The sequence below is a fragment of the Zalophus californianus genome, chromosome X (assembly GCF_009762305.2).
Source record: "Zalophus californianus isolate mZalCal1 chromosome X, mZalCal1.pri.v2, whole genome shotgun sequence".
Taxonomy (NCBI): Eukaryota; Metazoa; Chordata; class Mammalia; order Carnivora; family Otariidae; genus Zalophus; species Zalophus californianus.
This window is the reverse complement of record NC_045612.1, coordinates 123,656,255-123,678,664: the sequence shown is the minus strand read 5'-3', so window position 1 is coordinate 123,678,664 and position 22,410 is coordinate 123,656,255. Positions and strand designations below refer to the sequence as shown.

At 47.0% G+C, this 22,410-nt stretch overlaps 1 protein-coding gene across 4 annotated transcripts in view; it reads right to left on the bottom strand.

Moving 5' to 3' along the window:
* Nucleotides 1-20,281, bottom strand: part of ANOS1 (anosmin 1) — a 183,998-nt gene extending 163,717 nt beyond the window's left edge. Inside the window, exon 1 of one of the 4 annotated variants that reach the window (XM_027608023.2) lies at nucleotides 19,947-20,281. In XM_027608023.2, the coding sequence (XP_027463824.1) occupies nucleotides 19,947-20,153 (207 nt within the window). In that variant the 5' untranslated portion in view covers nucleotides 20,154-20,281. The remainder of the gene's footprint in view (nucleotides 1-19,946) is intronic. The other 3 variants (XM_027608026.2, XM_027608022.2, XM_027608025.2) reach the window with 3 other exon arrangements.
* Nucleotides 20,282-22,410: the final 2,129 nt, after the last annotated feature.

Below are 22,410 nucleotides of genomic sequence, written 5' to 3'. Positions count from 1 at the left end.
ATGATTGATCAAATCGTTGGCCACTGGTGACTGATTCAACCTGCAGCACCTCTCCCCTTCCCGGATTTGGGGGAGGGTTGAAAGTTCCAACCCTCCATTCACAGGCTGGTGCCACTAGCAACCGGCCCCCATCCTTAGGTTTCTTAGGGGCTTTCCAAAAGTCATCTCATTAACGTAACAGAAGACACCTCCATCACTCCTGTCACGGGAAATTTCAAGGGGTTTGAGCCAGGAACCGCTGGATGAAGACCAAATACTTGAGAAATATATTTTGGTCACCTCAATTACCACATATATATTCCTTATAAATCACAGTGTCACAGTATTCTTAATATTATTTAAAATTCCAAAGGAAATGTACTGACTAAGTCTCCTAGGGCTGCTATAACAAAGCACCACAAACCAGGTGGTTTAGACAACAGAAAGTGACTGTCATAATTCTAGAGGCTAGAGGTCTTACTTAGACGAAGGTGTCAATACGGCCATGCTCTCGCTGAGAGCTCCAGCGGAGGATCCATTCCATGCCTTTCTCTTAACTTCCCGTTTCCTTGGCTTTTGGCAGCCAGTCTATCCTTCACATGGCCGCCTACTTGTGTTCTCACATCTATGAGCATCTGTGTCCAAATTTCCCCTTTTTATAAGGACCCAGTCATATTGCATCAAGGGCTCACCCTGCTCACATATGAACTCATCGTAACTAATTCCATCCCCAGCAACTGCTTCCTAATCAGGTCATGTCCCGAGGTACTGAAGGTTAGGCCATCAACTTACGGATTTGGGAAATGGGGGACACAATTCGACCCGTAACAGTGACAAAAATAAAATTAAAGCCATGGGGCAAATGCTATGTTGTTTGAACCACACCCCAACCTGCACCCCAGTTGAGGACCCCTGCCTTACTATTTTCATGCATGTTTCCCCCCATTGGCTTCAAAAATCACTGTCAGTGTGTATTCCTTAACTCCTTGCCACCTCCAGGCATATGGCAGAGCACAGTGTCTCACTCTGACCCATCTGTCTCTCCGTCTTGCTGACAACAACTTGTCCCTTGCCTGTCTTTACCTAAAGTACCTAATTCTTAGAGCATGTGTTTGCATCATAAGGCGGCATTTGTTAACCATAATGTAGACTGTTCCGGATCAAAGAGTCCAGCATTTGGTGAAAACGGACCCCTTAAGTAAGTGTGGAACAGCCACATATTCACAATAAGACGGTCCTCGTCCAAGGTAATAAGTCTATTCCTACCATGTTCTTTCTACCCTGTGTCCATACCCTCAACCTGTTCTTTCCTTTCCTTTCATAACTGGACCTTAACTACCTATGAACTATCCTCTTGAAAGTTCCCCTTAAGGATCCTTCATCCTAGACCTCCATCGCTGAACACATATGGTCAGAGGAGGCACTCGTGGGCTCCTTCCCCTATCAAGCTGGAACCATAACCTAGGTTTCAAGAGACAAAGCAGCCAACAGCCATTCCAATCCTCTCCCCCTGACAAATGAATACAGTAAATCTGAGTGCGTCCTCAGGAACATTTCTGCCATGGGAGCCACCGCTGACTCCTCTTTCATAAGCTAGACCTTAATAAATTCTACATAACCGTGAATGAAGGCAGGCTGGTTAGGAGAAGAATGCAGGAGCCAAGAGGCAGAGAACAGAGGACCGAGCGCGAGAACCGGTTTTGGTCACCTCAATTACCACATATATATCTCGCACTCGGTGCAAGAACCGAGTGCGAGAACCGAGCACATCGTACCGAGCAGACAGAAGCACCAGAGAGAAACCCAGCACATAGAGAAGTCAACAGCAGCGGTTCTCAAAGTGGGGCCCTGAGACCAGAACCACTGGCTGGATGCTTGTTGGACATGCAAATGCTTGGGGTCTCGCTCCAGACCCGCCGCATCAGAAATTCTGGGGGTGGGTGCAGTAAGCTGTGTTTTGATAGGCCTGGTGGGTGATGCTGACCTTCGCTATAGCCGCAGAACCTCACTGGGAAGGGAGAACAATTCGTCTTACTTTGCTATCCCCGACTCCACCAAGTATCACTCCAAATGGTTCTTTCTTCTCTCTCGCCAAGTTTACCAAGTAAACGGAGTCCTCCATCCAGCTTGCAGGTGTCTCCTAGCATTCCAGGGACTGAAACAGACAACGTTCTGCATCCAGCAAGAAACTGATCTCTGGAGGTGTGCGCGCACACGCACGTGGTCAACTCTGTGTCTGCACAGACCGCTCAAGGCCAGGACATCTGGCCCAGACCAGGCCAAGTGACCTCCACTCTAACTTGGCCTCACCTCCGTCTACGGGCATCTCCGTAAGAAACAACTCTGGGAAGATGTTATTTATTGCTCAGGATAACAGTGAGGACAAAAGGAAAGAGTTTAAAGGCACTCTCAAATCTCCCTCCTATTTTTCACAATAGATGCTTCACAGCTGTAAGGCTTGACAGGTGTGATCTGTTGTTCTTAATAAGCAGTTCCCACAAAGCACATTACTGCCTGGCCTCTGGCATGCTGACCGTCAGAGGATTAATTTTAAGTTATGGAGCTAATTACTCACAAGCATTAACAGTAGCCAGAGAGCAGTTGTTTCTAGATAGCAGGAGCTGAATTCTATTGCTATTATGGCGAGAACCATCTGAAAATTTCTACTTGCACAAACATACAATGCCTCATAAAGGAGAATGATTTTTTTCCATTTGCATTCCTACAGAATATTTTAGTAACACGTTTTATAATACATTAAGTCCTAGAAGTAGTTATTCTAACACTAAAGCAAAATCTACTGCCTTGATACACACTGACAGGCCAGAAGTTTCAGGATTTAGTTTAGTTGAACTTGTAGTGGGGAAAATCTAAGCAGAAAAAAAAAAAAAAAATACCAGAACTACATGTTTTTCCCATTCTGACTGACTTGAATTCAGATTGTTGTCACATTGTTTGCTTGTGATATATGCACTTTCATGGTGCTAAGTTATGTGTTATTCATTAGAGAGTGCAGAATAATTAATCAAACTAAAATCAAGCACCTTGTAGTCAATTATACCCTGACTTATGTGATAATCTAGCCCATTCATCACGATTCTGGGTTATTTTAATATGAACTTCAAAAGATAGCATGCTTTAATGAGAGACCACTTGAGAAAACATGATGAATTAAATGTGATACAAGACAAAGAGAAATAACCCCAAGAAAAGACTGCACTTCGCAAAAAAATCAATTCCAAGAAAAATGTATTATCTGCAGAATTATAAGCACCCAGCGTCTGGGAAGTCAGGTATGTTTTCATAATAGAACAGATGACCTAGAATTCAGTGCCCTTTTCTCCTTACACAATACTCATCCAGGATTTCAAATTTCAATCAAAAATTCTACTGAATCTATTCTTATGCATCATAAGGGAATAGAAAATCCCTAAGTGACGAATGCATATAAGACATGTGAATTTCGGGGCACCTGGGTGGCTCAGTCGTTAAGCGACTGCCTTCGGCTCAGGTCACGATCCCAGGGTCCTGGGATCGAGCCCCGCCTCGGGCTCCCTGCTCGGCGGGAAGCCTGCTTCTCCCTCTCCCGCTCCCCCTGCTTGTGTTCCCTCTCTCTCTCTCTCTCTCTCTCTGTCAAATAAATAAATAAAATCTTTAAAAAAAAAAAAAAGACATGTGAATTTCATTCTCTATCCACAGAACAAAGCACTGTCAAAGAAATTTCAGAGGGTAAGTTTTTGAAATTAAAGAATTAAATTTAAAAATTTTTAAATTTTTAATTACTTTTTTCGGAAGAAATTTTAATTTTTAGAGCCTTTTTAGGTTTGTACCAGAATTACAAGAAAGGTGCAGAGATTTCCCATACATCCTCTGCCCCCACACCTGCACAGCCTCCCCCGTTATCAACACCCCCCCCCACCAGAGGGTACATTTGTTAAAACTGATGAGCCTATGCTGACACATCCTGTTTCACCCAAAGTCCACAGCTTACACTAGGGTTCACTCCTGGTGTTGTGCGTTCTATGGGTTTGAACAGATGTATGAAGACATGGATCCACCGTCACAGTATCAACTAAGTAGTCTGACCGCCCTGAAAATCCTCTGAGCTCACCCTATTCAATCATCCGTCTCCCAGCCCAAACCGGCAAACACTTATCTGTTCACTCTCTCCCGTTTTGCTTTTTCAAGAATGTCATATATTTAGAATCACTGTATTGAGCCTTTTCAGATTGGCTTCTGTCACTTAATAATATGCATTTAAGTCTATGCCATGTCTTTTTATGGCTTGATACCTCACTCCTTTTTAGCATTGAATAATATTCCATGTCTGGATGGCCCACAGTTTATCCATTCACCTATTGAACGCATCTTGGTTGCTTCCAAATTTTGGTAATTACGAATAAAGGTGTATAAATATCCATGCCAAGTTTTTTATAAACATAAATCTTCAATTCCTTTGGGTAAATACCAAATGGCGCAACTGTTGGATTGTATGACAAGAGTATGTTTAGTGTTGTGTTAAAAAACAAAATTTGACAGAGTAAATTTAAGATCTAATTGGCTTCATTAAGCAATTCATGAACCCAGGCAGCATCCCATCTGGTAAGAGAGATGCTCTGAGGTACTGCACAAAACGGAAGGTTTTCATAGCAAAGGGTAGAGCAGGAAGTTCTTATGGAAGGAGAGGTAAGGATCATTACACTTTCTTTTTGTGGGGAAAGGAATAGGAGGGTTTTTATCATGTAGATTACATCACTAGAGCTGATCAGGAAATTTCAGGTCCACGGTTAAAAGCTCACATTCCTGAGATAGGCTGAAACTGTAATTAAGCCTTGGTTTGCTGTCCAGGAGGGCCCATGACTCCCATTTGGGGCTTGCTGTTTCTTACTGTTTGTTTCTTTTAACATAAATGGCCAAGCTGTCTTCCAAAGTGGCTGGACCATTCTGCATTTCCTTCCAGCAGTGAATGAGAGTTCCTGTTGCTCCACATCCTCCCCAGCGTTTGCTGCTGTCCAAATTCCAGATCTGGGCCACTCTGACAGGCGTGTAGTGGTATCTCATCATTGTTTTAATGTGCATTTTCCCAAGGACCTCTCACATGGAGCATCTTTTCACATGCTTGTTTGCCACCTGTATACTTTCTCTGCTGAGCTGTCTGCTGAGGTCTTTGGCCTCAGGTTGTTTAAATTAGTTTTTTTTTTTTTTTGCCCCCCTTGGGCTTTCAGACCAGACTGTGAAGCACCAAGGATCAAAGGTATACACTATTCATTTTTGAACCCCCAGATTCTTCAGCACCAGGCATTCATTCGGTGCCCAACTCATCTTAACAACAACAGCCAATACTGCTAGGGAGACAAAACTTCTTCAAAAGGAAAAGCGGTTTACTTGCAAAGAAATTCCCAGAGAATCAGACTTTAGGAGCTGCTCACAAAATTAAAAAACAAACAAAACAAACAAACAAAAAAAACTAAAATTTTTTAAATTAGGTTATTTGAAGGAAAAGATGCAGCATAACTAACTTAGTCTGCTCATAACTGAAAAAAAAAAAACAAACCTGTATTTTCTTTAAGGATCACATCCACAAATGCTAGGACATAACCTCGGAATCAGCATTATTTTTTTTAATTTAAATTTGGGGTAGTTAACATCCAGTGCAATATTGGTTTCTGGAGTGATATCCAGTGTGGAATCAGCATTATTATTAAAGACACAGACACAGTTGTTTCCTTTCAGGAGAATGTCTGCCATAGAATGGAAGCAAAGCTTTTTCCTTCTTCTAACTGCATTTCATAAAAACAAGCGCTTTTTTTCTTTTCTAAATTCTCAAATGGAGGCATAAATGAGCACCTTTCCAACTCTCACATTGTCAGTGAAACAGAACGTGGTTCATGCAATCAACTCGTTCGTTGCTGCCTCGGAGTTTATTCCTTCGCACAGGAGACATGAATATGGAATCAAAGACTCATGTATACGTATCTATAAATGTGTTCAGATATAGATATACATCTATCTCAATACAGATACGGAACTAGAGACACACACAGATCCAGGGAACTGTAAAGTAGAAAGAGACAGAAGTACCCTAGTGCTTTTCAGCACGGGTGATTTTGCCGCATGGCAGGTATTGATTCCGGTGTTTGGAGATATACCTCTATAGGCAGATATAGATTTTGTTTATCATGATCCGAGCAAAAGGCAGCCGCCCAACCGACGGAGCCACCCGGGCGCCCCGCAAATAAAAACTTTTTTAAAAAGCTTTTGTTTTAAGTAATCTCTATACCCAGCGTGGGGCTAGACCTTACAACCCCGAGATCAAGAGTCGCACACTCTACCTAATGAGCCAGCCAGGAGCCCCATAGGCATATAAAACTTTAGCCCTAATTTCATAGGGTTGTTCAAAAAAGGAGTCTTTTTTTTTTTTTCTGAAATTGTGGAGTAAATAATGGGACTAGACTATACAAATCTTTGCCTCCTAAAAATAGGTTTAAAATATTATACAAGTCCACGGCTCTTGATTAATAGATCAAAATACAAATGGATGTCTGCTGTAAGGCAGTCTTACCTCTAAATATGTTTTCCTATGGTCAGTGTAATACTTAACAAGTGAATACATTCCGTCCAGAATGTTTTTAATTTCTCTGCAGCTGTGGAGGACATGATCTCATAATCCCGGATACAAAAAATGTACACACAACAACAACACAGGAAAGATGTTCCCTTTCTTTTAGATTCTGGCCCAATGGGAAAATAACTTCCCAGATGTACGCCATTTCTGGAATGATCGGCAAACGGGTTTGGCTGTGCTGCTTTCAAAACGGTACAGCCAAGTGTCAAAATAAAAAGAGGCCCGGGGTGGGGCGGGAGGGGGGAGAACAGAAAGGGAGAATGAATTTCTATTCAAAGATGTGCTGCACAACTCCACCAAACCTTCGCAGAGGGCCCACTATGGCCCAGGAAATAAGAAAGGAATTGTAGGTTACATACGTTAGATTGTAAAGGCACAGTTCTTGTCCCGAGGGGTTGCGATAGCCCAAAACACAGAAGAGAAAATGGGAAACAAAATGCCCACCTTCCAACAATGACCGCTTCTAATGGTGGACATGGTCTTAGGTTATTGCTCTGCACTTCCTTGCCACTGAAGAAATTTAAAGGCATCACAGTTACCAAAACACAGCAGAGCAACCCACCTCCAAGGTTTTTCTCCTTCTTTCAGAAAGTAATCAGGAGTGCCTGGGTGAGGCAGTCGGTTAGGCATCCAACTCCTGGTTTCGGCTCGGGTAGTGGGATTGAGCCCTGCATCGGGATCCGAATTAAGCAGAGTCTATTTGAGATTCTTTCTCCCTCTCCCTCGACCCCTCCCCCACCACAACTGTGCTCTCACTCTCTCAAATAAATAAATCTTTTTTTAAAAAAAAGTAATCAGTAACTTCTGTATAAACTTGGCATTCTTATAATTAACAGGCTTCATTTCAACTCTAGGAAGCGAGCCCCAAGTTTGTGCTATGACGCAATCTGTAACTTTCCCTTTTCTTGAATCACCCATATAGCAGGCCTGTCGGGCAACCCTGGTTCAACCGCGGGGCCTGAATACCACTGGATCTCCATATAGCTGGGGGTGGTCTTCTGCTCACTTCATAAAAGGTTGTGCGCAAAGCACTGCTCACTAGGGGTTAATGGCCCATCAGCGAGGGATCCCGGTTGAAAATAAGTAGCTTGCCATGAAGGACGGGCGGTGGAAATCAGAGTTATTGCAAAAGAAACTGCTTGCATGCAAGTTTGTTGGGAAACATTTCTACATTTCCAAATGCGGGGGATATTATTATTATTATTATTATTCCCTCATGAGGGTAAAGGGGCTTGGTATTTGCATCGTACAGGGATCTGCTCATCAGTTGGAAAGCAAGCTAACGGCCCTGAAATGCCAAGCTCCTTGGCCTATTTGGTTTCTTACAACAGCACTTCGGAAACCTGTCCTGGGCACAGGACGACGTATTAATATAAGGTGCGTACCCTCTTTTAAATCTCTCCTGGCATTTTGCGTTTGCACGTCTCTTTGTCAATTTTCTTTGCAGTCCACGAAGTGTCACACTTCAAAAGACTGTCCTTCCTTGCTGTGGTGTAGGCACTTAGAGACAGGAGCTGAGACATTTATTTAAGCCTAAAAAAGAGCTGTCTCACCAAACGGCCAAAAGACACATGAAAAAGTGCTCCACATCACTCGGCATCAGGGAAATCCAAATCCAAACCTCAATCAGATACCACCTCACACCCATCAGAATGGCTAAAATTAACAAGTCAGGAAACGACAGATGTTGGCGGGGAAGCGGAGCAAGGGGAACCCTCCTACACTGTTGGGGGGAATGCAAGCTGGTGCAACCACTCTGGAAAACAGTATGGAGGTTCCTCAAACAGTTGAATATAGAGCTGCCATACGATCCAGCAATTGCACTACTGGGTATTTACCCCAAAGACACAAATGTAGGGACCTGAAGGGGTACGTGTACCCCAATGTTTATAGCAGCAATGTCCACAATAGCCAAACTGTGGAAAGAGCCAAGATGTCCCTCAACAGATGAATGGATAAAGAAGAGGTGGTATATGTACACAATGGAATACTATGCAGCCATCAAAGGGAATGAGATCTTGCCATTCGCAACGACGTGGATGGAACTGGAGGGTGTTATGCTGAGTGAAATAAGTCAATCAGAGAAAGACATGTATCATATGACCTCACGGATATGAGGAATTCTTCATCTCGGGAAACAAACTGAGGGTTGCTGGAGTGGTGGGGGTGGAAGGGATGGGGTGTCTGGGTGATAGACATTGGGGAGGGGATGTGCTATGGTGAGCGCTGCGAATTGTGCAAGACTGTTGAATCACAGATCTGTACCTCTGGAACAAATAATGCAATATATGTTAAGGAAAAAAAAAGAAGAAGATAGCAAGAGGGGAAGGAAGAATGAAGGGGGGGAAATCGGAGGGGGAGACGAACTATGAGAGACGATGGACTTTGAAGAACAAACTGAGGGTTCTAGAGGGGAGGGGGGGGTGGGGGATGGGTTAGCCTGGTGATGGGTATTGGCACGTTCTGCATGAAGCACTGGGTGTTACGCACAAACAATGAATCATGGAACTCTACGTCAAAAACTAATGATGCAATGTATGGTGATTAACATAACAATAAAAAATTTAAAGAAAAAAAGAGCTGTCTCTCTCAACTATGTGTTACTAGAAAAACTAAACAAGAGTCGATGCACGTACATGGCATGAACCACTTACACTAACCCAGTAGGAGCACAGTGAATAGGTAAAACCACCTTGAACCTGAAAGCTTTATTCTTGTTTGCATTTAGACTTTCTCAACTGTCTCAGCCTTTCTTTCAGAAAAGCTGTCAGTAAGTCACCTCCCAACTAAAAATGTAACCCATCTGGTTTGTTTTTAGATAAGCACGTCACTTGCATTACAGGGAGTAAGGAACACCAAAAATAATTCTATGTGTTTCAAACATATGAATTATTAATGCATTATAAAATTATAGTGGATTGAAAAATGGTGTAAAAAATAAGGGGAAAAAAATCTCTGAGGTTCATAAGTAAATGAATTCCCAATATTTCTCTGGTCCCACATGCCGGTAGGATTAATGACATTTTTGGAAAGTGATGAATTGCTTTGCAAAATTAGTGTTTCTTGTTTCATTAAAGGGACCCTTATATTTTTATTTCTGGGCTCATACAATCATCACTTCTTTGGACATAGCAGACATTAACTATGAAACTTTAAAAACCATCAGTGATAATTAGATGCTAAATTAAGGGAAACCAGCTTTTTTGTTGGCTGGAGGTAACTTGAGATCCTGCGCATACCGAGCAGGAAAATGCACTTCCCCAAGATAAAGATTCGGATCACCATACATCATACAATTTAAGTGGTGACACCTTACCCACCTGACCTCTCAAAGAAGGCAATATGAAAAACAAAATTATGTATTTTTGAGGTCACTGTCATAGAGTATTTTCTCAAGTTGGTGGGATATTAGTAACTCAGAGAGTAAAAAGCTTATTAAGTGACAAGTGTTACAGTTTAAAACAAAAAGGTAAGTACAATGTGAATTTAAAGTTTCCCCCTCTTGATAGGCTATTGTTTCTCAGATTCCCCTCAGGACAGATTTGAGCCCTTGGGGTATGAAAGAACCCTAATTTGTCACCACGATCTTTTCATGTGCAGCCCTCCTCACTGTCCAATTTTTGTATCTTACAGAGAGGCTGGAAAGAATCATAAAGTATAAACACACTCCCAGAAGCAAAACAAAAACAGAGCCCGTGCAGAAGGCACAGTGAGTTCTTGAAAATAGCTGTCATGTACAGACGAGCTACAATCACCACTTGCAAATACTCCAAATATGTCCCACCACCATACAGAAGGGCAATGGCAGCCAAGAAGCAAGAACAAGGCTGAAGTCCCCAGACCGCTGTTCCTCCCAAACTCAGACTCTGTGACATCAAGGAGCCCAGCTATTTCCAAAACATTTCTGCAAGGATCACAGTAACACTCTGCTATTTTGCTAGACGAGTCAAAGTGGTGGTGGACAGAAACAAAATCCACTTACAGGAGAAAAACAACTCTTCATCTATGAAATTATGATTGTGCATTAAACCATCACGTAGGAGGATTTTAAATGATACATGATTCTTATAGTTTCTTTCTTCACTTCAAAACTCTTTGCAACTTTTTGCTTCAACGTCTGTGTCTGTCTCTCTCTCTCTCTCTAGCAGAAAATAAAGCTTTGGAGGGCAGGAAGTACATCTCGCTTATGCTGGGTTCCCTAGAACCTAAGATACTTGAATAGGAATACCTCCCTCAAAAACGCCATGATTCTCAATTACATTACAGTTGGTATTGCCACTCGGTCTTCTCTCACTGGTAACACCCTGAGCAGGGTCATTTTATATAAATATGTGGGAATATGACAATCAGTTCTTGAGTTTTTGCTATAAAGCCTTGGTTACCTTGCTTCCAGACCTTCAGTTTCCTTATCTGTAAAAGAAAAATAACACTTGTGACCTCACAGAGTTGCGGAGGAGGTCAAACAGATACTTAATGTGAAACTACTTTGTCAACACCAAGACACTGTAAGATGCAATGCCAAATACGTTCTAACCTGTGGCTCAGTAACTGAGGAGAGTTTCTTAGTTTGGGTCCGCCCCCGCAAGTTCAGACTGGGGTCCTGTTGTAGGCACAATGGCGAGGCGATGGAACGGGCAGCCTCCTTCTTACGCTCATCTGGGGCTCGCTCTTAGGGGCGCTGCAAGAGCTCCATGAAGATCAGGTGAAGAGCATTAGACCTGCCACAGTGTAGCCTATGGTTCAACCAGAGCAGCAAGAACCAGGAAGAAGAGCTGGACACACACCTCCAAGTGGTAATGGCCTGGGCATGTTCTTAACCTGATCTGCAGAGCAAGGGACGTGAGCTTTGTTACAGCTCCCAGGGACAAGTTCCCAAACGCTGGCTGCTAGCCGAGGGACTGATACTCTATCCTGTCCGTGAGGAGCACTCAGAGTCCCCAACAGACAGACCAAACTGTTGCAAGACTCTGCACTCACTCACGCCGGTCGCTCTGGGCTGGAGTAACCCAAAGTTTGCGGTTCAGCTCAAGTGTCATCTCCTTTAGGACGCTTTCCCTAAACGGATATAGGCTCCTTCCTCAGAGAGCTCACACAAATAACTATCCTTGCAGTCGCGTGCGAAACAAAGCTGCTTACAAGTCTCAGCCCCCACTAGACTCTAAGATCCCCATGAGCAGGGATCTTAACAGTCTATCTTTGAAACGGCTGCAACCTATCCATATTAGCTGAAATAAATGGAATGGATTAAAGCAGTGTTGTTGCTTTCTTTCTTTTTTTTTTTTAAAGGGAGAAACAGAATGAGCATCTACAGTCTGTGATGTACATTAAAATGAGCCATAAACACTGCTCCCATATTCCTTTCTTTACTTATTGGCTATCAAGGGTAACTACTTTTATCCAACTTCCTTTACCACCAGGGAAAGTGCCTCCACTCACCATTTGGAACCAATGTGTGAACTCTAAGGATAGAGAGCCAATTCTAGGTCCTGGGGGAACGTGGCTCCCTGGCTGCTTGCTGAATAAATCCCAAGCTGGTTAATACCTGAACTAACTGCTTCTCTTTCTCATCTTCCCAGACCTGCAGAGGTACCGCGGTTAATGCTGTCCCCTCACCCCATCAACTGTCCACCAGCCATACAACTATTTCAAGCTTGCTTTAACAGTACATACATTTCACACGGACAGTGAAGGAGCATGATGTGCTTATTATATCAGGCTCAAAATTTGAAACCTTTTTCTTCTTTTTTTTTTTTTTCACTGAAATCATCGGGAGATATAAACTAAATCCAAATAAAATGTTCTGCCTCTAAGTGCTTCTTCATTTAGAAGTTGGTTTGTTTTTTTTTTAATTTGTATAAAATCTCAGGATTTCTTTTTAAAGGGACAGCGGGAAAAAGTCTGAGCTGAGAGTTCTGAAAGCTGGTTCTTTCTCTGCTTCTATCTACTATCTGTATGTGCTTGAACGAGTCATTTCTAAAAGCATCAGGTTGTCCAATCTGAAAAACAACCGTGTTGAGTTAGATCAGGAATCTCTTAAGGTACGTAGGTGTCTGAGACTGGGTTTCCTAGAAGCAGAGGCTGAAAAGGGTCTTCCTGCATATGTGATATATTAAGGGAAGCCCTCCGTGGAAACAGAGAAAGAAGCAGGAGAATGAGCTAAGCAGGGAAGGGATCTCAGCCGGAGACCTGCAGAAGCCTGGTCCCATGCAATGCTCTGGAGCACAAATTGCACCGAAGAGTTATTCCCACAGGGAGCTGGCCTCCTACGGCCTCCAGCAGGGAGCCGATGGCGAGCTTTGCCCTCATCAAGGGAGGAGGAGACACTGCTTTGCTGGCAAGAGGGCGCCCACCGGCAGAAGGTTAGTCTCTAAGGGCGAGCAGCTGTAAGCCATTAGCAGCTGATACAGGAGCTGGGGGTTAAAGAGGTGAGGGACAGAAGGTCAGCAACAGCATCCACCGAGAAGGAATAGGTGTCTATGACCTATGTTCAATATTTCAGAGAATCCAAAAGAAATTACACGTTTTCCTAAGATGATGGTCCACAGGTAACTAAAAGGTCAGGAAGACGTCTTTATCGGTCCGCTCTGTAATGCGGGCGACCTCCTGCTGATCTGAAGCTTGAAAGAGTTAGGGGTATCTTTGATTAATGTCAAGAGGAAAAACTAGGTCACACTTAACAAATGCCATATGTTGATAGACTACACACTTCCACACTCTGGGGTCCAGAGTACGTGAAACAGTAATGTGCAAAGCAGCCGACGCTGGAACTCGAAAGGTCTGTGAGCTCAGACAAACCTTCCAAAGGGTAAAGTTATGCAGTAATTTGCACAAGGGCACTGCGATGGGGGCATTTGCAAGTTTCCCGGTCCTGTTTTTCATATATAAAATGCATTCTGATAATATCAATATGCTGTTCTGATTGTAGTCCAAGCCGCCACCCTCAAAATTGTGTGAGAGGAAAATTCTGTAAAGCACTGCCAAGTTATGCAAAGGAACCTCTCCATGCCTGAATTAATACAAGCAGAGCCCACTAACCCTTTCATAAGCTTCTCCATCCCTACAGTTTTGCTGTTTAGAGGTTTTGTGGGTTTTTTTTTTGTTTTTGTTTTTGTTTTTTTTACGTAATCTCTACACCGAACGTAGGGCTTGAACTCAACCCTGGGATCGAGAGTCGCAGGCTCCACCCACTGAGCCAGGCAGGCGCCCCCTAACCCTACAGTTTAATACCCATTCGCAGACATATAGGAGGATAAGTTATACCGTACGATCTGGGGAATCCATTTCAAAGAATAACAACCTCCTAATTTATGATTAAGCTTTTTTATGTGGAAACACACCAACATTAACTTTTAACTCTTTTAAATTAGGCCTTCAGACACACGTATATGCATGTAGGGTATCATATGTAAATACATACAGATGTATATGAATATATACAATATTAAAACATATATAGAAGTATTTATTTCCTAATGATACGGTGCCCAAAGAAATGAACAAGTCAGTGTTTTTTAATGTGTTTTTTAAAATGTTCTATAATAGTGACAATAACACAGACTTTTAAATCGCATTCAAGGAGAAACACACTACAAACCAAAGATATGCCATGAATAGCCTAGTGTTTAGTTTTGGTTCAATTCAGAAATTCTTAGAAACACAGCCAGAGATCCAGGGAAGCCAGACCAGGAATTATCAAGGCCAAAGCTGAGGAGGGCCCTTCTTCCAGGGACTCTCTAAACGCCTGGCCATTCTGGCCTGTCACTTAAACTCACTGCAGGGCAATGGGACATGCCAGGGCTGGGTAAATTCACCACAAAAGTGCGCCTCCAAAAGTCTCTGAGCCTAGGGGCTGATCTGTGGCTGCTAAGGGTTTTTGATGTGATAATTGTTTATTTACTTTTCCTTGGACGAGAGGCTGGTCTTCTAAGTAGAATGAGCTAATCACCAGCTTAGTTCTTCCCTTTTGCCAAAACAAACAGCTTCCCCTTACTGCTGGGAAAAGCCTCTGATCTCTCTCATCAGCTACCTAAGCGGGCCTATCCATGGTACTTTATAGGGTGAATAATGTCCCATTAAGCAAGAATCTCTTACCACTAATAAAATTCTAGACCCATAGGGCCCAGGCTGCCAGCAACCTGCTACTTATCTTCCAACACGAAGATCCCGAGCAGTGCCGAATTCTGGCAAAAGCAGCAGACACACTCGCCCCTGCTCTGTTGCACATTGGCTACGATTTGTTCTCAAGTCCTATCCTCTCGAGCCTCCTTGGAGGAAACACAGGCCTAGAAAGAGCAGGTTCCAGGTCTCCTAACACTCAGTGCACTGACTCTGTCTTTAAGGCTCTGACACTGAGCTGCATGGTGGTCTCTGCTAGGCATATCCCAACTAGCCTAAGAGAGGGAGTCACTCTTAAGTTAAATGAGATTCGCTGAGAAAGAGTTTATTTCAGACAATATTCCCTCCTTTCCCTCTTTGACATCCTAGTGAAGCTGAAAAAATTAGGGTAGAGGTTATTCCCAAGTGAACATTTCTCAGCATCGTAAGCTTGAACGCTGTGGAAAACCCTATGAGGAACCCCCATGGCAAGTGGGCTTAAGCCCCCCCAAGGGTTCTGCACCCTTGAGGTACAAAAATCCACACCAGGGCCGCTTCATGGACATACGACCAATGCATGTGGTCCATGCGCAGGGGGACCAATGCCTGGGGTCACCATATTGGAATCTCAATGATTGTATGCTGAGTTGGTGTTTCCTACGGGCAGTCTGATGGAATACCAGAGCTTGTTCTGGAGGCTTGGAGCCTCGGATCACGCATGATCCTGCCTCGCACTGCTCCTTCGCCTCCCCCAGGAAAGGTTCTCGGCTCCCCACTCCCTTGTCCCTGGCACCCCAGTCTTCACCCAGCCTCTCCCTCCCCACTCCTTTGCCCTAAAATGACTGTCACACTCCGGCCCCTGGAGGGACCTGGACAAGGGTCCAAGGAGGGTTTGATGCATGCCTGAGGCAAAGTGTTCCAGAACGCAGTGATGGCTGTCTCATCTCACGCGGGAAGCACCACCCTGCGTTTGGTGGGTGGGCAGCCAGAGTCCCAGACTCCCAGGGACGAAACCCTTCCCTGGAGCAGGTTATCTACTTGCATCCCGTGAGGAGGCTGCAGTGGACTTGGGGGTTGCCCATTTGCTGTCGTCTGAACAGGAGGAGGGGGAGATCCCTGGCTCGACTTCCTGAGGACAACATCTGGAACAAAGTGGTCTAGAAGCTTGCAGAAGAGGGTACCAAGCACGTGTTATGTCTGAGCAAGCATGTATGCACCTGGCAGACCGCAGGTTCCCGTGAAGGTCTATTAACATCCTGCAAGATCTTCTTGTGGGACTGGGCACGCCACACAGTGTGCCCCCTGGCGGGGGGTGGGGGGAGCTCTCTCTTCCCTTTTCTCACCTCCCTGAGTCTTGCTTGCCCCTCCAGCTATCTCAAAGCACGCTCCAGGACAGGAAATAGAAATTGTGAAATGCCGGTGATTCTGCATACAAGTGAAATGCTCTGACATTTGCGCGTTAACACTGGCACCGAATAATATGAAGACGAAGAATAAAATCCATACTAATCACTTAATTTTTAAATTTTTCTTTACTGAGAACAGCACTGAGTAGCAAATCTGAAACACCAATGGCAAATTGCAAGAGCGACAGAAGAAAGAAAAAGCGTTTCATATTTTAGTTCCTTTAACAACACTCTTTTTTCTTGCTATTTGAAATACTGGACCACACATTTTCATTTTGCCCTGAGTCCCAAAAAGTAGGTAGTCATTCTTGAAGTAAATTAACCAGTTAACCAATAAAGTCCTAAAAATAAGAACAAAACCTAAAACTGACAGCCACCCTCATTCGGAACCCAGCTCCACTGTCTATAAGCTTTGTGAGTAACCTACCTTCTCAGCACCTGTTTGCTTATCAGTTGGGGAACAAATGGTACCTTCCTTATGTGGCTGCTGTGCAGATTAAATCAACTAGGACTTGCAGGACACCTAGAACAGAGGCGGGTACTTATTAATCTTCCCGTTAGCATTAGCTCCGTTGCCACCGTCACTTTCATTATCCCCAACATGGGCTAGCATCTCCACCTTGCTGGGCAGGTACTTATCTCCCATGGGACACGCACGAGAGGCTGGAAGTTCAGGAAGGTGATCTGCCCAAGCCCCCCATCTGCAGAGTGGCCGATGCAGAGCAGGTCTGCCTCGTTCCAAAGCTCACGTCCCTGCTCCAGACTCCACAGCCCAGATCTCCTGTTCATTTCACGGACAGAAGGACGTCCTTCCCAACCACCTCTGTTAGTGGGATTTGAAGGACGTTGTGCATATGGTATGTGCAAACTTGAAATGGCAACGTGCCCAATGCCCTGCACACGGGGCTGGGAATGGATATCCTGCGAGGTGTTAACTTGCACTGTTTCTTTTCATGAATGGGGCCAGCATTTAGTAGGGATGTGATGCCGTTCAGCCATCCGTCTCCCTTTCAGTATGAAATTCTGAACTCTTCCATGTCAGGGGCTGTGCCAGATAATGCAGGAATCTCCGCCCCCCCCCCCCCCGTCACCATTCCCCTCCCCATGCATCAGTACTGAGTCGCTTGGGCGTTCAGGCTGGTTGAGGGCTGCAGGGCTGACAGCTGAAGCCCACCCGCACCGCCGAAACAAAGACACCAGGTGAGCACCATCTACCTGCCGCCCTACAGCCTCGCTGCTGCAGGGCTGGGCGGCTGGAAAGCGTGGGCAATTAGGGTTAGAGACCGTTAGATTCCAGCCTCCTCTGCAGGCCTGCCACTCCAGGGCACTGCCCCCCCCCCCCCGCCCCCGCAGCTCCGAGTCTCTGTCTACACCGCGAGCGCATAGGTTCGGGTCTTCATAGGCGAGCCCTGGCGGCGTCACCTCTAAGAGTCCACACGCTTGGCTGGCCTCAAGGGAGGAGACAAGCCTTCTTCCATCCTTTAAAAGATGCCTAGAACTGTGCGAGAGAAGTTGAAAATGGCCACCTGCTCAAGAAACAGCCTTCTGCTGGGGCTTCTTTGCACAAGTGGGTGGGGTGGCCCTGAGAGAAGGGGCTCATGCACAAGCTTGGTCTCGCCCCACCTTTCCTGCCTGTTAATAAATTCCACGTGCCCCATAAGGAGCCGGCATCAGCCTGACTCCTCCGTAGTCCTCTCCCAATTATTTAACAAGGGGGAGGGACAGGGAAGCTTGAGGGTTTATAAGGAGAGTGTGTTGCTGCCTTTTCAAATCTTAAGAAAGCATAATCCCTGCAATTTAGGTAAATCAGATAGGCATTACCAGGTTAGGGTTAACCCGCCACGAATGGCTTGGCAACTGATGGCAAAAACAGCAGTTATTAAGTCCTAACAGTAATTTGCAGCTTATTCCAGCCCAGCTAATTAAAATGTAATCAGGATTGTGTGGCAATGTGTATTCTGTCAGCAGTTTTTCTTCCGAAGAGAAATCATGCCAGGAGACCACAAGAAAAGCCTTTCACGGGAATTGGCTTGATCTAAACTGCTTCTTTAGCCGCTTAAACTGCTAAACAAATAAATTACAGCAACTGACAATTCAATAAGAAAAGAAAGAAAGAAAGAAGGAAAGAAAGAAAGAAAGATACTCTTTCTCTCCAGGAATGGGTCACTCTGTTTTGTTTTCTGTTGATGAAACAGCAGTGGAGCATCTTCTCAGGAGAGGGACTGACAGAGCAGGGCAGGGCGGATTTGAAACCAGGTGGCTGGGGAGGAGCCCTCTCCAGGATGTCCGCGTAATTTCAGCGCAGGACGCGAGCACTCGGGTTTCCCTTTCCCTAAACAATCAGGAGGGACGCAGAGTGTGCCAGCTTCTCTCGGAAAGCCACTACAGGTTGCTTCCTTAAGAACGCGCACTCCCGCACACGCAAACTTCGCGAGCTAGTGCAATCTCTGAAGATCCCAACCGTGCGTGCTTGTGCCATTAGGCGCCAGCTTTCATTAGCTCTCAGGCCAGGACGAACACCCTTAAGGGTACAGAGATACGTCCCAAACTCCACCGTCATTACAATCACCTGCTTTCACAGCTGAAAACCCAGGGCCCCTTGGAAAGCTCCCTTTACCCTGACCAGGCGGGAGGGGCGCCCAGTTTATTTCCTAAGATCAAAAACCTGCCAAAGAGTCCCGAGTCTGGCCTCCGCAGTCCTGGCCTGCGGCAAGAAGGAACTTAGAGTCTTGGAACAGGTGAGCCGCTTAGAGGCGAGAAGGCCAAGTGGAGAACGACGGCCCTCGAGAGAAATAAGGCGTCTGCGTGAATGATTTCAGACTGCGCGCACTCGGATCGGCTGGGAAAGGCAACCCAGCGCGCCTCCGCAGAGTCCTCAAGCGGCGCAAACGCGCCCCCAGCATCCCGGGTTCCCACGCACGACCTGCGGGGGCCCTCAGCGCTGTCGCTCCCCCCCCCAACACCAAGGGTCCCGCAGTCCACAGGCAACAAGCGTGCGTCCCCCTGAGCCCCCAACATTCACATTCACACACACGCTCTTCCACACTCCAGGTGAAAGGACCTACGAGGGCTGGGGTAAGACACCGACCCCAGGACGCTTCTCAGGGCACCCCTACGCGGCCCTCTAAGTCCCGTAAGCCGCCCCCCCCTCCCCGAGTCTCTTCCCTTACTCTCCACACTACCCACCGACTAGACCTAGAAGCTCCGGGGCTCCGAACTGGGGAGCGCACAGCTACCACCAGCACCCCCCCCCTCCCCAACACACACATTCTGGAACACACGACTGATCGGGAAACCCCTGGGGCTCCAAGAGTGGGCTGCGAGCTCCGGGCCCGCCGAAGGGGAAAGCACCGCTCAGTAGAGACAAAAGTGTCGACGCGCGGGCACCTGCGGGGCTGGGCGAGTCGCGCGGGTCCCCGGGCGCAGCCGGGCGCGCCTCCCGGCCTCGCTCACAAGGGCTGGCGGCACCGAGGGCCCCCGAGCGCCCGGGAGTTTGCGGGACTCGCCACCAGCCCGGAGTCCCGCGCGCGGAAGTCCTGGGAAACTAACGAACGCTCACAGCCACGCTCGGCATCTGCAAAGCCGCTCTCCCTCCCCACAGAGAGCGCCTCGCGCTTTCCGCGGGCAAGAGGGGAGTTGGGGGAAGATGCTGCACGTTTCTCTTTCCTCTCGGGAGCAAGGAGGAGGCCGGAAAGGAGGGTTCGACCACCTCGACTTGGGAGATTCACGCCGAAGGAAAGCGGGATCTGCCGGCCGAGCCCGGCGAGAAGTTTGGGCGCCGAGGCTGGGAGGCAGGCGCCGCGCGCGCCCCCCGCCCCGGTCGGCAGCGGCGGTTTCCGTACCTGGAAATGCTGGAAGAAGGCGGAGATGCGCGTGATCTGCAAGCTGAGGCACCTGGAGGAGCAGCGGGCGCGCTGGACGCTCACGGCCGACAGGGACTCGTCCAGCCGCCGAGCAGCCGCGGCGCCGGGGCCGCCAGCCAGGCAGCCCCCGGAGGCCGCCAGCCAGAGGCAGAGGGTCAGGGCCGCGCCGGGCGCCCCGGGCACCATGGCTGCGGGTCGGGGGCGCGGGCGCCGGGCGCTGGCCGAGGCTCCCAGCTCCGCGCCGGGGCCGCACTGCCGGGAACCTCGCGGCCGCGGCAACTCCGCCGCAAAGTTCAATCATTCAACTCCAGCCCCGCGCCCTCCCCGCCAACCTCCTCCCTGCTCTGCCTCCAGGGGTGGGGAGAGGGTGACAGGCGGCCGCGCCATTGGCTGGAAGGAAAGTGAGTGACAGGGGGGCCGGGCGGAGGGCCGTGGGCAGGTCTAAGGGGCAGCGAGCCCCCGCGCTCAAAGGCAGGGCGGCGCCGGCCGGGTCTTCCCGGTGCGCCCCACTCTGGGCGGTCGGTCTCCCACGCAGGCTCCCCCACAGTCCGCATTCTCCCCAGCCCCCACCCACCCCCACCATCCAGCTAAACGTCAGGTGTGAGCGAGCCCGGGCCTGGGATGCAGGTTGCCCTCTTGGAAAGGAGGGCCTCGGGACCCCCAGGGGCGACCAACCTGCCTAAGGAAGGACGCGGCGCCTCAAAGTTGTTTCCTCCCCAGGTTCTACCCCGGGTCCAAGCTTCGCTCCTACTTTCACATATTTGAATTTCCTTTCATTCCCAAGGAGCAACTGATACGGATGTAAGAGGAGGCAGAAGCCAGGCAAGGTCATTTGACTGACATTCCCCCCTCCCCCCTCCCCCGCATTTCTTCCTTTGTTCTTGCTCCCTTCTTTCCTAATTACTACGCGGAAACCGATCTGAGTGCATAGCAAGTGCCATTTGTGAAACAGACACACACCACTTGCTTCCTGGGCTGTCTGTTTTTCTGGTAAAAGCACTACTCTCTCCCAAGGCGAGTGCCTCAAAACAGAAATCTTTCCCAAACTCTCGCCCTTGAATGTGGCCCCCAAGACTCTTGATTCGGCCTCAGCGTCTCTTGCGATCTTTTCCCAGGCTCTTTGGCTACACGCGCTCTCAGTCCCCAGAGAGGGCCGTGCCCCGTGAAGAGCTCTGGCAGCATTTATAAACCCAGCACCTGTTACAAGGTTCACGCTGCCCTGAGTTGCCCTGGGAAGTGTGAGAGGACGGCCTAGAGAGCGAGCTGGGGTGTGATCATGAAGGCTGCGCCTGACGCATGGGGATATGTGCATATAACACAGTTGAGTCAGAGACCCGTGCACACGCATACTCAGGGGCAGACCACCGGGCTGACGGGCCTGTGCCCGGACCTGCCCGCATCCTCATACAGAACAGAACTTCCGGCTTCCAAAACCCAGTGCCTCCGTAAGCGCACGGCGACGCACAGCTAGTGTGTCGATGCGCTCCACCTGCCCAAAGATTCATCACAGAGTGGGATTCCTCTTCCCATACACCTTAGGCTCTTTCCGCAGTTTCCAACGTCTCCCCACCCCCGTTTCCCCCACCCCCCCGCACATTTTCCACTCTGTGATTCTGAGCTCTTCCTGTTAAACTATAGCGACAACCATCTACAGTTATCCTGTTATACCTGTGATTCTCTTTCAAGTACCTCATCTTCTGTGTCTATTTCTTCACACGGTTCAGTCAGCAAGGCCAAATGGAATTCACTGCTTAGCGTGTTTCCCAATGAATCTTTTAAAAACCAGAGTGGACTCTTTCAAAAGGTTCTGTAGGAAGCACCGGCTGCGTGGAGCTCCCTCCTAGAAAGATCACACTTGGTTTAATGTTCTCCTGTCACCGTCTTGATTTTCATTCTGAACAAGGTTTGAGTTACGCAGGCAGCCCTATGTGTAGGTTTCAGCAACACCACACTGCCCTTGAGCGGGAAACATAAAAAATTTAGGCATGAGCTCAGTAATTTAAAAGACGCTCAGAATTGTGAATGGACATCTTTTTAAAGTCTGTTAAACACTTAATAATGACCAGAGCAGAGAAGCTAACCATGGTGACCCCAAGCTGGTAGGTGTAGACGGCCTCATGGCAGTGAATGGGGGAGTGACATCTGAATAGAGGAATTGTCTTCGAATTCACTGGGAATTACTAAAAACATTTCCAAAAGCTATAGCAGAGGCTTCCACTGCATTTAACTTTTGAAGTCAAGCAAATACCTGGTCTTGGTGAAAGCAAGGATATTATGCATGCCTACATTTTCTTAGGGTATCTTTGATTTATACCTTTGCGTGTCATATCATGAAATTTATATTCTAGAAAATGATATCATACGGACAAGAATGCTGAGCTTTTAAAAAAACAGCTTTTAAATGTTCAAAGGGATCACTGTATTTTTTTAAAAAGCAGTGTCT